The 16,483-nt window shown below is 34.7% G+C and overlaps 1 protein-coding gene across 1 annotated transcript in view; it reads left to right on the top strand.

Annotated features, from left to right (window-relative positions):
- The window catches only part of COL4A5 (collagen type IV alpha 5 chain), a 252,110-nt gene that overhangs the window by 211,709 nt on the left and 23,918 nt on the right, over window positions 1-16,483 (top strand). Inside the window, exons 37-42 of the mRNA XM_040627518.1 lie at window positions 8,266-8,392; window positions 11,272-11,352; window positions 12,219-12,317; window positions 12,847-12,897; window positions 14,107-14,292; window positions 15,993-16,001. Of these exons, the coding sequence (XP_040483452.1) occupies window positions 8,266-8,392; window positions 11,272-11,352; window positions 12,219-12,317; window positions 12,847-12,897; window positions 14,107-14,292; window positions 15,993-16,001 (553 nt within the window). The remainder of the gene's footprint in view (window positions 1-8,265; window positions 8,393-11,271; window positions 11,353-12,218; window positions 12,318-12,846; window positions 12,898-14,106; window positions 14,293-15,992; window positions 16,002-16,483) is intronic.

The following is a 16,483-nucleotide window of genomic DNA, read 5'->3' as shown; positions in this document are numbered from 1 at the left end:
GGTGGCATAAGAAGGCACTGAACATACCTCTTCCTGTGGACACAGCAAATCTGTAGCTACATGGGGAACAATTAATTCCCTCTGAAAAAGACCTGAAAACTAACTGAACAGCTTCCTTCACATCAAATAATAAAAGGGCCACATCAACAGGTAGCAGAGGCAGAGATATGGTCTCATCCAAAACCATACCCCCGCTAAGGTGACCCACAGTCAGACGGGATCTTACAAATCTGGGCCTCTTCCCTGAGGAGTTAGGGGTTCATGCCTCACAGCAAGCTCCCTAACCCCTGGGACCTGTAACAGAGAGACAATCCTCCAAAACGTCTGGGTTTGAAAACCAAAGGGGCTTAACATCCAAAGGGCTGTGGGGAACTGAGATGCATTTCTTAAAGGGCTTGCATGCAGACTCACCCACCTCAGGAACCAGTACAAAAGCAGCAGTTTGAAAAGTGCTTATACTATATGTGAAGGAGATTCATTTGCTAATACTAAAGCATCTGCCAGAGGAGCAGGAGTATGTTGGAACTCTCTTTGGGGTTGGAAGTGCTGGCAGGCACTATTTTTGTACTCTCCCTCTACCTTGATAGTACTGGCAAGTGTGACCAGCCCTGTACTCTCCCATTGCCCCACTAAAGATGGCAGGCAAGCACCAGCCCTAGGTTCTCCTGTGGCCCTGCAAAAGAGGGACATACCAGTTCTGTGCTCTCCAGTGGCCCCCACAAAAGCCAACAGGTGCATGCAGTCCATACTGGAGTCACTACTTAATCATCTGGCTCTGGTGGCCAGGGGCTTGCATTCCTAAATCCCACAACACTGTAACAATCAGAGAGACAGTTCTTGGCATGCTACCCTCCCCCCCCCCAGAGCACTACACAGACAGTGTACTGAAACAACCCCAGTCTGTCTGTGAAAAAGGCCTATTTACTTGTCTTGGAGCTTTAGCCTGAGAGGCAGACTTAAAGTTTGGCATATAGCTAGAGGCAACAAGGGTGCTTTCGAGGATGCCATTTTTCATTCTTCCTCAGCCTTGCTATAGCTTGCTGGTACCTCCCAGAAAGGATACATTTGTCTGAAGCCCTGATTTTTTCAACACCTCCAGATCCACCTAGTCTGCAGGCCAGCAAGGTTTACTATTGTGGCACCACAGGACTATATATATTTGCATACTTTCAAACTGCTACCTGAGGATCTGGCTTCTAATCAGCCTGAAACTAGGTGCTGACTGAGATTCCTCCCTTTAGAATACTGACAGGTCTTAGCACACCCTCAACAACTGGGACATATCAAGAATAAATTAGGCTGCTTAGACAATTACAAATGTTTGAGAGACAACAAGGAACTTAGGTCTAAGGTTGATGGATAAGTTGTATCTTTTATGCAAGGCTACTCCTTCAGGACTGGGGGAAGTAGCTGTTTTGCTGAAGAATACAATAACTGAATTGTACAATACACAAGAGGGGCTGAAAAGGAGATTACATGAAGCAAAAGAAAGTGATCTAGAAGACAAGTGTGAAACGCACCCAAACAGAACATCAAAAAGGAAAAAAAACCTTAAAAAAGTAAAGATATCTTAAGGGACCTATGAGACAACATAAATCTCAATAACATTTGCATTATAAGGGGTCCCAGAAAGAGAAGAGAGAGATAAAGGAGAAGGAAACTTACTTAAAGAAATAATGGCTGAAAACCTCCCTAATCTGAGGAAGGAAACATTCAGATCAAGAAAGACTATAGATAGGCCAGTGATGGGTAGTAAGGAGGGCACATATTGCATGGTGCACTGGGTGTTATACGCAAATAATGAATCATGGAACACTACATCAAAAACTAAGGATATACTGTATGGTGACTAACATAACATATTAAAAAATTATTATAGAAAAAAAAAGAAAGACTATAGAGACCTGAATAAGATGAAACCAAAAAGATCAACAATAAGACACATTATAAGTAAACTGTCAAAAGTTAAAGAGAGAATTTTAAAAGCAGCAAGAGGAAAACCCCTTGTTATGTACAAGGGAATCCCAATAAGACTATAAGCAGATTTTTCAGCAGAAATTTTGTAGGCCAGGAGAGAATGGGACAATATATTCAAAATCCCAAAAGGAAGAAGTGTCCAAACAAGAATACCCTCCCCAGCAAAGTTATCATTCAGAGTTGACAGAGAGATAAAGACTGTTCCAGACAATTAAAAGCTAAAAGAGCTCATCACCACTAAACTGGCCTTACAGGAAATATTAAAAAGGGACTTCTTTAAGCTTAAAAGAAAGTGCATTAATTAGTGACGAGAAAACATATGAATATATACATCTCAAAGGCAGAAGTAAATATATAGTAAAGGTAGTGGATTAATCACTTATAAATCTAGTATGAAAGTTAAAAGACAAAAGAAGTAAAAGTAACTTTAAGTACAATAATCAGTTAAGGGATGCACAAAATGAGAAGACGTAAAATGTGACATCAAAAACATAAAATGGGGGGAGTAAAAATGTAAAGTTTTCAAATATGTTCAGACTTAAGTTGCTATCAACTTAAAATAGATTTTAATATATCTAGGCTATTATCTGTGAGCCTCTTGGTAACCACAAAGCAAAAACCTATAATAGATCCACAAAAGATGACAAGAAAAGAATATAATAACACTAAAGAAAGTCATCAAACCACAACATAAGAGAGCAAAAGAAGAAGAAACAACAGAGAGGAACTACAAAACAGCCAGGAAACAATTAACAAAATGACAATAGGTACATACCTATTAATAATTACTTTAAGTATAAATGGACTAAATTCTTCAGTCAAAAGACATTGAATGACTGGATTTTTAGAAAGACCCAGTTATAGGCTACCTACAAGAAACTCACTTTAGGTACAAGGACACACCCAGACTGAAAGTAAAGGGTTGGAAAAAGATATTCCACACAAATGGAAACCAAAAGAAAGCTGGGATAGCTATACTTATATCACACAAAATAGACTTTTAAACAAAGACAGGGGTATTACATAATGATAAAGGGATCAATCTGACAAGAGGATATAACATTTGTAAGTATTAATGCACCCAACATAGAAGCACCTAAATAAATAACGCAAAAATTAACAAACCTAAAGGCAGAAATTGACAGCAATACGATAATAGTAGGGGACTTTAATATCCCACTTACATCAATGAATAAAGATTAAACAACATGCTACAGAACAACCAGTAAGCCAATGAAGAAATCAAAGGAGAAATAAAAAAAATACCTTGAGATGAAAACAGAAATACAACTTGTGAAAATCTATGGTGTGAAGCAAAAGCTGTTATAAAAGGGAAGTTCATGGTAATACAGGCCTACCTCAAGGAACAAGAAAAATCTCAAACTAAATTTACACCTAAAGGAACAACAAGAAGAAAAACAAATGAAGCCCAAAGTTAATAGAAGGAAGGAAAAAAAAAAGGTCAGAGTAGAAATAAATAAAATAGAGACTAAAAAATCATAGAAAAGATCAGTGAAACTAAGAGCTGGTTCTTTGAAAAGATAAGCAAAATTATTGCCAACAAATTGGAGAGCCTAGAAGCAATGACTAGATTCCTAGAAACATACAATCTTCCAAGATTGAATCATGAAGGAATAGAAAATCTGAATAGACCAATTACTAGTAAACAGATTGAATCAATAATCCAGAAAACCTCCCAAGAAAGAAAAAGTCCAGAACTAGACAACTTCACTGGTGAATTCTACCAAACATTTAAAAATTTAATATGTATCCTTCTAAAACTTTTCCAAAAAAATTGAAGAAGATAAAATACTTTTGAACTCATTTTATGAGGCCAGCATTACACTGATACCAAAACCAGTCAAGGACAACACACACACACACACACACACACACACACACACACACAAAATTACAAGCCAGTATCCCTGATGAACATAGATGCCAAAATCCTCAACAAAAGATTAGCAAACCAAATTAAACAAAACAACAGTTAAAAGAATCATATACCACAATCCAGTGAAATTTATCCCAGAGGTGCACGGATGGTTTACATCTACAAATCAATCAATATGATACATCACATTAATAAAATAAAGGATAAAAATCATATGATCATTTCAATAGATGTAGAAAAGGTATTAGACATAATTCAATGTCCATTTATGATAAAAACTCTCAACAAAGTGGGTATAGAGGGAATGTATCACAACAAAATAAAGGTCATATATGAGAAGCCCACAGCTAACATCATACTCAATTGTGAAAAGCTGAAAGTTCTTCCTCTAAGATTAGAAACAAAACAAGGATGCCCACTTTTGCCACTTTTATTCAACATGGCATTGGAAATCCTAGCCAGAGCAATTAGGCAAGAAAAAGAAATGAAAGGCATCCCAATTGCAAAGGAAGGAGTAAAAACTGTCACTATTTGCAGACAAATATATGTATATGTGTGTATGTATATTTATACTTTATACTTATATTTATAAGAAACCCTAAAGACTCCACCAAAAACTGTTAGAGCTAATAAATAAACTCAGGAAAGTCACTGGGTACATAATCAACATTCAGAAATCTGTTGCATTTCTATATACTAACAACCAACTATCAGAAAGAGAAATTAAGGAAACACTCCCATTTACAAGTGCATCAAAGTGAATACAATACTTAGGAATAAATTTATCTGAGGAAATGGAAGACCTATACGCTGAAAACTATGACATTAATGAAAGAGATTGAATATACAAGTAAATGTGAAGATATTCTATGCTCATGTATTAGAAGAATTAATATTGTTCAAATGTCCATATTACCCAAAGCAATATACTGATTCACTGCAATCCTCTTCAAAATCCCAATGGTATTTTTCAAAGAAATAGAACAAACAATCCTAAAATTTGTATGGAACCACAAAAGATTCCAAATAGCCAAAGCAATCTTGAGAAAGAAGAACAAAGCTGGAGGTATCATACTCCCTAATTTCAAACTATATTACACAGCTATCTATAGTAATCAAAATAATACAGTATTGGCATTAAAACAAACACACAGATCAATGCAATAGAATAGAGAGCCCAGAAATAAACCGACACAAATATAGTCAATTAATTTATGACAAAGGAAGTAAGAATATACAATGGGGAAAGCACAGTTGCTTTAATAAATTGTGTTGGGAAAAGTTACAGCCACAGGCAAAAGAATGAAACTAGACTACGATCTTATACTATACACAAACATTAACTCAAAATGGATTAAAGATTTAAATGTAAGATCTGAAACCATAAAACTCCTAGAAGAAAACAGGCAGTAAGCTCCTTGATATTGGTCTTGGCAATGTTTTCTGGATGTGTCTCCAGAAACAAAGGCAATAAAAGCATAATAAACAAGTGGGACTACATCAAACTAATCTGCACAGCCAGGGAAGTTACCAAGTGAAAAGGCAACCTACTGAATGGGAGAAAATATTTGCAAATCATATGCCAATAAGGAGTTAATATCCAAAATATGCAAAGAACTCACAATCATTAAAAATGAAATGAATCCAATTAAAAATGGGTAGAGCAACTGAATAGACATTTTTCCAAAGAATGCGTACTATTGGCCAACAGATACATGAAAAGGTGCTTGACATCACTAATCATCAGGGAAATGCAAATCAATACCAGAATGAGATATCACTTCACACCTGTTAAAATGGCTATTATCAAAAAGACAAGTTTTAGCAAGTGTTGGCAAAGATGGGGAGAAATGGGAACCCTTGTGAACTGTTGGTGAGAATGTAAATTAATACAGCCACTATGAAAAATAGCATGGAGGGTCCTCAAAAAATAAAAATAGAACTATCATATGATCCATCAACTCCACTTCTGGATATTTATCTAAAGAAAATTAAAACATTAACTTGAAAAGATATACACGTCCCCCTATACATCATAGCATTATTTACAGTAGTCAAGATGTGTAAGCAACCTAAGTGTCCTTTGGTATATGAATGGATAAAGAAAATGTCAGATATATATACAATGGGATATTACTGAGCCATATAAAAGAATGAAATCTTGCCATTTGTGACAACATGGATGGACCTTGAGGGCATTATGCTAAGTGAAATAAGTTAGAGAAAGACAAATACCATATGATTTAATTTATATGTGGAATCTAAAAATAAATAAATAGACAAAAAAATTTAAAGAATGAGCTAATAGATACAGAGAACAAAGTTGTAGTTGCCAGAGATGGGGGTGGAATATTGGAGGGTGGGTGAAGAGGGTTAAAAAGCAGAGACTTATAGCTATAAACTAAATAAGTCATTGGGATGTAATGTACAGCGTGGTGACTATAGTTAATACTGTATTGTATATTGAAAGTTGCTAAGAGTGTAAATCTTAAAAGTTTTTATCACAAGAACCAAAAATTTTGTAACTACATATGGTGATGGATGTTAAGTAGATTTATTGTAGTGATCATTTTACGATATATACAAATATCAACTTGTGTCGTATGCCTGAAACTAATGTTATATGTCAATTTTATATAAATAAAAAAAGAATTACATCAAAGGTTGACATTTGAACAAATGTAGATATTTGTGGCTTGAGTCTGTTCAAGTTATGTCAAGCTTCTGCTTTGTAAATAGAATTTTCCTTTCTCAGAGTGTTTTACAAAATTTCTCGCCAGTTTGATGATGTTCTGAGTATGCTACTCTTTTTTTATTTCTTCTTGCTTACCTTTTTGGAAGCTCATTGTTTTCTCTGAAAGTGTATGAATGATAAAAATGTAGATAAAACTTAAACTAGCAAATTTTATTTGCAGAAGCCCTGGCAAAATATTTACTTTTTTAATACAATTTAGAATAGGGCCATAGAGTGGTGAGAACTGTATTGGGAAACAAAGTGCTAGTTGAAATTAAAAGATTGGGGTTGTTTGTAGAACTTAACATACTTTATCATAAATCACCAGAAGCTTGTTTATTGCTTTCAGGTTTACCATTAGCAGACTATTGGAATTTTCTTCTTGTTTTTCATTTTGATATATGAATGTCATTGGTTCTTGAATAACAAGAAGAATTATGATAGTTTATTCAAGCTTTTCTGTGTAAATATCTAAGATGGAACCAGTTCAATCCAAAACTTAATTGTATACCTATTATGTGTGTAAAAATGTGCTAGATGTTTGATTTATAAGGGTTCAGACCAAATTACATACATTTCCAGCCCAATGGGATGTAAGGAGAAGAGGAATTAGTTGAAAAGACTTTTACCATAATGCGGAATCATTTGAGTCACAAATAGATGATCTTATTCACCTAGACAAGCATAAGCACTAAATGGAGAAGGAGGTATTCAGTAGATGATGTTGAACACTGACACTTTGTTGGAGAGTTCATGATCCTCATGAGCAAAGCAGTGGACACTGGTAGATTTAGAGTTACAGCATGTTCTCATTGTTATCAGGGAAAACTTGTTTAATTGTGAAAGTGGGTATGAATTCTAAGGCTCTATTAGAAGGAAACATAATGCAAAAGTTCACTGAACAAAAATGGTTACATATGAATTGTCTCTGACCCCAAAGGAATGTTCAGTGTAGTTGAAGAGTCAAGACATGCATATGTGAAGCCATTATTGATTTGACAGAATAAGAACCTTCCCTATATTCTTAACATAAGCTTTCTTTGTCCTGGAAGGTTTCATGGAGGATATGGGATTTGAGATGTTCACTGAAGAATTGCTAGACTTATTCATGTTAAGATTAAATTTACTTTTTGCAGTAGAACATACTGTAACTACTGTTTGACATAATTATTGTAAGCAGTGAATTTCATTGTAGCATACTAGGGATACCAATCACAGGTTCAAATCAGACTATCTGGATCCAAATGCAGACTCCACAGCTTATTAGTTGCAACACTGTAAAATGGGATAGTGTATTTCTTATTGTTAAGGATTAATGAGATCATCTACATATTGTAGAAATAGCATGAACTTTGGAGTCTGACAGACATTGGTTCAAATTCTAATTCTGCCACTTGCTAGAGCCATTAGGCACTGGAGTTCTCCAAGATTCAGTTTTCTCATTTATAAATAGTGATGATAAAGCCTAACTCAAAGAGCTGTTGTGATGATTAAACAAAGCATTTTCAAGTTAAATTTCTACAAGTGATTAAGCATATTATATAAAGCACTTAGCAGGGTGCCTGACATATAATAAAAGCTCTGTAAATAATGTTGTGTTGTTAAACAATCTAAGTAATGTAGAGACTCAGTTTTATCTTCTTATTCATGGTTTTAGGGTGAACCTGGTCTGCCTGGATATCCAGGAAACCCTGGAATCAAAGGTTCTAGGGGAGATACTGGTTTGCCTGGATTACCAGGGACCCCTGGAGCAAAAGGACAACCAGGCCTTCCTGGATTCCCTGGTAATATTCCTTTTCTTAAATGCTTCCTTCTCTCCTTCCTATCTACTCTAACCCATACCACAGAACAACTTCTTATTTGGCAAACTGCTCTTCTATTTACCAATGAGATACTGACTAGCAACATAATCTTGAACCAGCTCTTTAACTTATCTTTGCCCAAATTTCTTTCTGTATAAAATGAGAATGACTATTACCAGCTCAGCAGGACAATATCCTGTGGGCCAAAAAACTGTTTTCTAGAGCATTTTTCAATCTTTGACTGCTAGCCACAAGTCAATTAAGAGGCCTTACTATTTTTGTAGGTGATAATATACACTACCAAACCCTAGCCTGCCGCTGATTCTCTTAGAAAGTTGTGCTCAGGCACACAGTTGGGTGACTGCTGGTAGGACAACTGTTCAGTTCATTTATATGGCAAGGACTAAGTCATGAAAGCAAAGGAACTTAGCATTATAGTCAAGTAGGTAGCCTGAATTACATTGTTGTACTATCTGCTCTGTTTATGCTTGTATTTAATTTGTTCATTTGTATGTCTTTTGGATTGCACAGTGGCATGGATAGAGTGGGCCTTTGGTTATCTTTTCCTTAATGTTTTATTGAAGTATAATGTGGAGTAAAATGTACAAGACTATAGATGAGTTTCATATATATATATATGAAATATATATATATATATATATCCATGTACCTACCACACATATCAAGATATAAAATAGTTCCCTTGCCCCATAAAGTTTTACCCATGCCCCTTCACAGTGAAACCACCCCCCAAAGTAACCACTACTATGATTTCTATTTCCATCAAGTAATTTCACCTGTTTTTGAAATTCAAATAAATGGAATCATACAGTATATATCCTTCTCTCTGGCTTCTTTCACTCATGTCTGTAAGATTCATTTCTCTTGTTGCATGTGTCAGTTTGTTTTTTTATAATTACTCTGTGATATTCCATTGAAGAAATACATAATAATCACTCATTCACCTGTTGATGGACTTCGGTTGTTTCCAGTTTGAGACTATTAAAAAAAGATGCTATTAAGATTCTTTGACATGTCTTTTGGTGGACATACATACTCATTTCTCTTAGACAATAACTTGGTAGTAGAATTATGGAATCATAGAGTAGGTATGCATTTAACTTTAGTGGATGGTGCCTGTTTTCCAAAGTGGTTTTATAAATTACGGTCTCACATGCAATGTATGAAATGTTCCTGGGTGGCTCCTGGTGGCTTGTCGTGATTATATTGTGGTTAGTACTTTGTATTGTGAAATATCCAGTTGCCCATTCTTCACCTTGTTTGGTATTGTCAGTCTTTTTAATTTTAGCTGTTCTGGTGGGTACATAGAAGTGTCTCATTGAAGTTTTAATTTACATTTTTAAATGAATGACAATAGTAAACACCTTTCCATATACTTATTGGCCATTTGGATAGAATCTTTTTGATTGCCTGCTCCATGATTTTTGCTCACATTTATTGAATTGTTTGCTCTTTTTTCTTATTGATTCAGAGCAGTTCTTTATAGATTCTAGATATGAGTCCTTGTCAGATACATGTATTACAAATACATTCTTTCTGTCTCAAATTTGCCTTTCATTCCTAATGCTGTTGTGTGATGACATTTTCTTAATACTGTTGTGTGATGAACAGAAGTTGTTAATTTTTTCTAAAGTTAAGTTTAATAAAGTCCAGTCTATTAATTTTCTTTCATAGTTCATGCTTTTTGTTTCCTATTACAAAATGTTTGCCTACTCAAGTTTATGGAAATATTCTTCTATTTTTTCTGTAATGTTTAATGTTTGAGTTTTTATATTTAGGTTTACGATGTATCTCAAATAAAAATATTTTTATGGTGTGAAGTAGGGGTCAAGGTTCATTTTTTTTAAAACAGATATTCATTTGCTCCACGCTGGTTTTTTTTTCTTTTAAAGAACCTGAGATCTTCTGTTCTTCTGCTCATGAAAAGACGTCATTAAGGAAGTGAATAGGGAAGCCACAGACTAGGAGAAAACAATTGCAAAACATATATCTGACAAATGACTGATATCTGGGATATATAAACAACTTTTATAATTCAATAATAACAAGATATACAATCCACTTTTTTTAAATGGGGAAAACTTTGAAAAGACATTTCACAAAAGAAGATATATGGATGGCAAATAAGCACATAGCAAGGTTATCAATATTATTAGCCATCAGAGAAATGGAAATTAAAACCACAATGAAGTAGCACTACATTCCTATGAGAACAGTTATTATTAAAACAACTGATATCACCATATGTTGTACAAGGATCTGGAGCAACTGAAATTCTGAAACATTGTTGTGTCAAATGGTTTGGCAGATTTTTTTTTTTAATAAGATGTACCACATGCCTACTCTGACTCAGCAGTTCCCTTCCTATCTAGGTATTTATCCAAGATAAATTAATACATATATCCACAAAAATACTGATGCAGAAATATTCATAGCAGCATAACTTATAATAGCTACACACTGGAAGTGGAACAGGTTTCCATAAATAAATAGATATTCATAATACCTAAAACCTGACAATGACCCAAATGTCTGACAATAGATGAATGGATTAAAAAATTGGTATATCCATACAATTTTTGTATGGAATCCTACCAGTTCTACCAATGTAATATTGTGGTGATTATTTTTATTATGAATATATAATAATGCCAGCCTCTGGAGAAATCACTTTAAAACTTAAAATTATTCTTAAAAATATTCAGCAAATACCAGCATCTTCCTTGTTTTTTTTCCCTTTCTTCAGTTTCTGTGCTAACGCTGTAAATTATAAGTTTGAGTTATAACTCTTAAAGCAATGCACTTTTTCTTTTATTATTAAATTGAACTCTTTATTCTAGGAACCCCAGGACTTCCTGGAGCAAAAGGTATTAATGGTCCTCCTGGGAACCCTGGCCTTCCAGGAGAACCTGGTCCTGTAGGTAAGCATGAAACCTAAGGGTTAGTTGTAAAACTAAGGCTCATATTCATTTTGGGAAAGTCAAATCATTTCTGAGAGCTGTGAACATTTTTAAGACAAGGAAACATGGTGATCATTCACTTAGTTCAACTTGTCAGGTACAAAGTGAACAACACTTTTTTTCTAAGTGAACAACTCTTGATAAAAGTTACTTAAAATTATTACTTTGAAACCTTATTTGGGGGGCTTTTTCCAGGGAGAGTTATTTCAGGTATCCTACAATTAGTGGAAACTCTGGTATTTTAAGAATGGCAAAATGTTGGGGCGCCTGGGTGACACAGCGGTTAAGCGTCTGCCTTCAGCTCAGGGCGTGATCCCGGGGTTCTGGGATCGAGCCCCACATCAGGCTCCTCCGCTATGAGCCTGCTTCTTCCTCTCCCACTCCCCCTGCTTGTGTTCCCTCTCTCGCTGGCTGTCTCTATCTCTGTCAAATAAATAAAAATAAAATCTTTAAAAAAAAAAAAGAATGGCAAAATGTTGTTTACTGAATTCTAAAGCAAGTCATTTCTCTGGCCCCACATGTGAGGCCTAAAATAGCACCCCATTCCACCCCCACACCTTACTTTCCTTGATATTCTAAAGCTAGATTAAAATGAGAAACTGAAAGTTTTTGGATAGTGAGTGAATGATAAAATTCTTCCTTATTCTTATTAGCTTTTATTCCTTTCATGCTTCTTTTTCACAAGATTTTGTGATTTAGAGGGGTGTCTCATAGGTACTTTGTGTCATGTGGATAGAACTATTTGAAGCTTGTATGGAAAGAATGGGGAATATGGAAGGAAAGGGAATTGAGAGGATAGGTATCACGTGCTATACCCTGTGCTTTAGGTGGTGGAGGTCGTCCTGGACCACCAGGGCCTCCAGGTGAAAAAGGCAACCCAGGTCAAGATGGTATTCCTGGACCAGCTGGACAGAAGGGTGAACCAGGTGCTATATTTTTTCATTGTTCCTAATTTTCTAATTTCTTCCTTGTCTTCTTTAACTTTTGCCCTTTTTTACCCACAATGAAATTATATCTTCTTTCTTAACCTCTAAGCTACTATACACTTTTTCCTCCCTAAGTACCTTCTTGCACTCTGTACTGAGAATATTACTTCACGTTTATCAATCAGGTTGCCTCCTTCTTAAAAAAAACTCCATATCCTTTCTTGCCCAATTTTTTATGTGAAGTTACCCAGCTATTTTTATCTTCTCTGGATGACCTCATTTCAGTATGCAATCTATATTCCATTTATAGATCTATGTGTATATAAAGATATATTTAACACTTATCACAAGTAGAATATATTTTTATAGTTTTCTCATGTTAGAATTGTGGTTCCATGTTGGAAACAAATCTTCTGCATGTTTCGTATAACATAGTAGCACTCAGTGAAAAACTGAATGATTCAAAAAAAACTTGTCCTTGTTTCATTTATTATTATCTATTTGAGAGTTTTGGTTTATACCCTGACAGGTCAACCGGGCTTTGGAATCCCAGGACCCCCCGGACTCCCAGGACTTTCTGGTAAACTAATAAAACATACTAGATCAGTCCGTATAAAGAGAATGTGTTCCAGTACATTTATTTTTCCATCTCTACCATTTACTGTTATAAAATGTACATACAACCCCAGAAAACTCAAAGCTAAAGTTATATCTTAAAGCAGTTCTTAATTAACAACTTAGTAGAAAAAGTTGTGCTATATAAAAATGCATTCTTTAGGAAATTTACATATAAATATCTCTTCTTAATTTCATAAGTAATTGCTAAGGAAATGATAAAGAAAGCAAATTCGTAGAAAGAGGTAGATTTCAACAAATTTTTTAAAAGTCTTTCAGCCGAAAAAAAAAAAACCAAAAATGCTCTTTTCTCCCTATGGAAACAAAACCAAGGTATTATAAGGAAACTGTAGAAATACGTACCAATAATAAAAATGGAAAACTTCATATTAATATATGTTTTGCGTTTTGGGTGGGTATGTGCTCATACACATCTACGTGCCCTCACTTGTTCTTGCTTTCACTGTAAGCACCAAAGTGTTAATTGAATGAGTGAATGTGTGTATAGATACGCCTGTTTATGTTCTGAAATGACCATTAACTAGTCTATGGAAGTTTTTTCAAACCACAGACTATCTCCTAGAAATTCCTATATCCTTCCCGTGATCCCAATGTCAAAATTATTACTTTAATGTGCCACTGTTTTATTGCTTTCAGGCATGTTGGTGGTGTAGAAAAAATGTTGAGAATAGTTTGTCTGGGTTGGGATTCTAAATCTTGAATAGAATTGTCTTCAGGGACACACAGCAACCATTGAAGATCCATATCTTCATTAGTCTCAAAATATTTGTTTAAGGAATTTCCTCCAGCCATTTCTAACCTGTTCATGCCAATACTTTGAACCTTTCTATTTTTTTGTTTTTTATTTTCTCACAGCTACTGATCATGTGATCATTGCTCTGTGTCCTAATACAAAGGGTATCTTTCAGGATCCAAGCTATTATTGTTTTTATATTTCCATACATACTCTAATAAATATTTCTGATAACAGTTGAATATATTTCATAAGAAGAATGGGTTTTTTGGACGGGTGAGGGATTTGGTGGAAGATAGAAATGATCCTAGCAAATCCCATCACTTGTTCTAATAAGAATGAATCGATTTAGCCTTATAGGCAAGCCTAATACGGGCAGTACCATTTAATGTGTTTCCTAATGTCACTTTGCTTTCATAGGTCAAAAGGGTGATGGAGGATTACCTGGCATTCCAGGAAACCCTGGCCTTCCTGGTCCAAAGGGAGAACCAGGCTTTCAGGGTTTCCCTGGTGTGCAAGGTCCCCCAGGCCCTCCTGGTACTCCAGGTCCAGCTCTGGAAGGCCCTAAAGGCAACCCTGGGCCCCAGGGTCCTCCTGGGAGACCAGGTATGTACATGAGTGGTAGGGGAATGGTCTGTTTATTCGTTAATTTATTTCATTTTGCTGGCAGGTTATTCAGTCTTTAGGACTTTAGACTCTATAATCTAAGAACGTCTTACAAGTAAATAGCTTGGTTTATACCTAGCTCCATCCATTTCTGTAGCATCTAATAATTCTTTTCAGTAATGCCTTTCATCATTTACTTACATTTGAACTAAAACCAACTTGGAGGAAAAAAGAAAATAGTGGATTTATTAGTCTTTTTATTAAACATAAAACTATACTGATAACCTGGCAGCAAAATGCCATCTGCATTTTTAATGTGAGCTTCTCAGCATGTCATCACAGAAATCATTTTAGTGATCACCCCATAGATGCTTGTGGTCCATACCGAAAGTGTTGCTATGGTTCTGTCATATGATCAGCAAATGTCACCAAGCACAATAAAAAAATTTTATCTTCTCTAGGAACTAGGCAATCAAATGTATCTTCAACATCACAGCATGATTAAATTGAATAGCAATCTCTTCATACCAGCTTCACGTCTATTCCTCATTTGTCGTGTGTTAACTGCTCTTGTAGTCTCAATTTTGCATCCAGTGTTCACTTTTTATTTTGTATATGTGCTGTGTCACTTCATTTTGCTGTTTGGAAATGCTTGTTTTCATCCAGGATTAATGTTGCTGAGCCCAGTCACTGGTGATAAATTATTAACAGATTTTTGGGACTTAATATTCAATTTTTATATTTTCAGAAATTAAAAACTTGGCCTTCATTTATTTAAAATAATAAGAGAAATCTAAGGTTAAAGAAACAAAGCAGTTGTCTTTTAGCCTTTGAAAGTCTCTGACTCATTTTTTAAATGTTTTTAAAAATAAAAATCTCCATTTAAATTACCATAAACTCTGAAGTGATTGGAGTTCATTTTAATAAGATATGCTCTGAAAACATGAATCAAATGTGATCACATACTTTGTTCAGAGGATCATTTCCAAAACCAGATTTTATCTGATCTGTCTTGACTGTTTATAGAGGTTCTTCAGAGTTTTACCTTGTTCTAGTAGTGAAGAAAACCAGTGAAAACCACCTCAGCCGTATTAACTCTTGCATGTAAAGAATTGACACCAATGTCTTGCTTGGTTATGCATGCAGTAATTATAAAATAAGCCAAACTATTATCATTTTTTATATTTTAATCAGCACTCTGATTATTTTTTCTTTACTAGTAATGGAGCTCACTGTGGAACATTGTTGTGAAATGTGTCAAAATAAAGACATTAGCCACAAAGGTGCTTTTAAAAATTACTGTTTCTAAATAGTAGGAGGAAGAACACCTACCTGATGAGTAGTTTGTGACTTCTAACTTTGTTCATAAACTGCAAATTAAAGTGGAGTTTTAAACCCATTGATCTTAGAATTAGTTGTTTTTGAGCTCATGGTAACGATTATTAAAAATGATTTTTTTTGCCTTTCAAAATATGTCACATGTGCCGTCTTTATTTTAGTGCTGATGCTAAGTGGTAATAATTTGGTTTTTCTATAGGTGCATGAATATGAACTTCCAGAGTATTCTTTTATTGAATTAAAGTTTAACTTGAAAGAAGTTAGTGTAATGCTTTAGTTTCTTGATATTGCTAACAATTTTGATATTTTTCCTTTTTGTTAATGATGACATTGGGCCTTGGTGAACTTTGATCCCTATCCAGGTCCTCCAGGTTAGCTCCTTAACTCCAAAGTAGTAACTGCATGAACTTTGAAACTTTTCTTATATTTTTATATATATTTATATGTGTGTGTACATATAGTTATACATATATACATGTATATGTGTACATGTATGTACAAGTGTGCATATATATAATTCTATATATAATTCCTCTCTCTCTCTCCATATATATATGTATATATATATATGGATATATATATACCTATCCCTAATATTTTCAAGTACTCGAATCTATTTTAAGAGCATATATGCCAGTGCAGTTCTTACATGTTGGTCTATCTCTGAAAGTTGAAAGAACTGTAGAGTCCAATGCTTCTGTTTATTGGAATAACCCAAAATTACCTAGTTAGGAAAACTAATTTAACATTTTGTTATTTTTACTCAAAAATTTATAGTACCCAAAAGTGTATTGTATAATATTTTACCTTACCTTCAGAGTAGAGTGTATTTCTTATTTTTGTTTTATATCTG

Source organism: Ursus maritimus (assembly GCF_017311325.1).
Source record: "Ursus maritimus isolate PB19 chromosome X unlocalized genomic scaffold, ASM1731132v1 scaffold_X1, whole genome shotgun sequence".
NCBI classification, from domain to species: Eukaryota; Metazoa; Chordata; class Mammalia; order Carnivora; family Ursidae; genus Ursus; species Ursus maritimus.
Note: the sequence above shows the minus strand (reverse complement) of the source record. Positions and strands in the feature narration are given on the sequence as shown.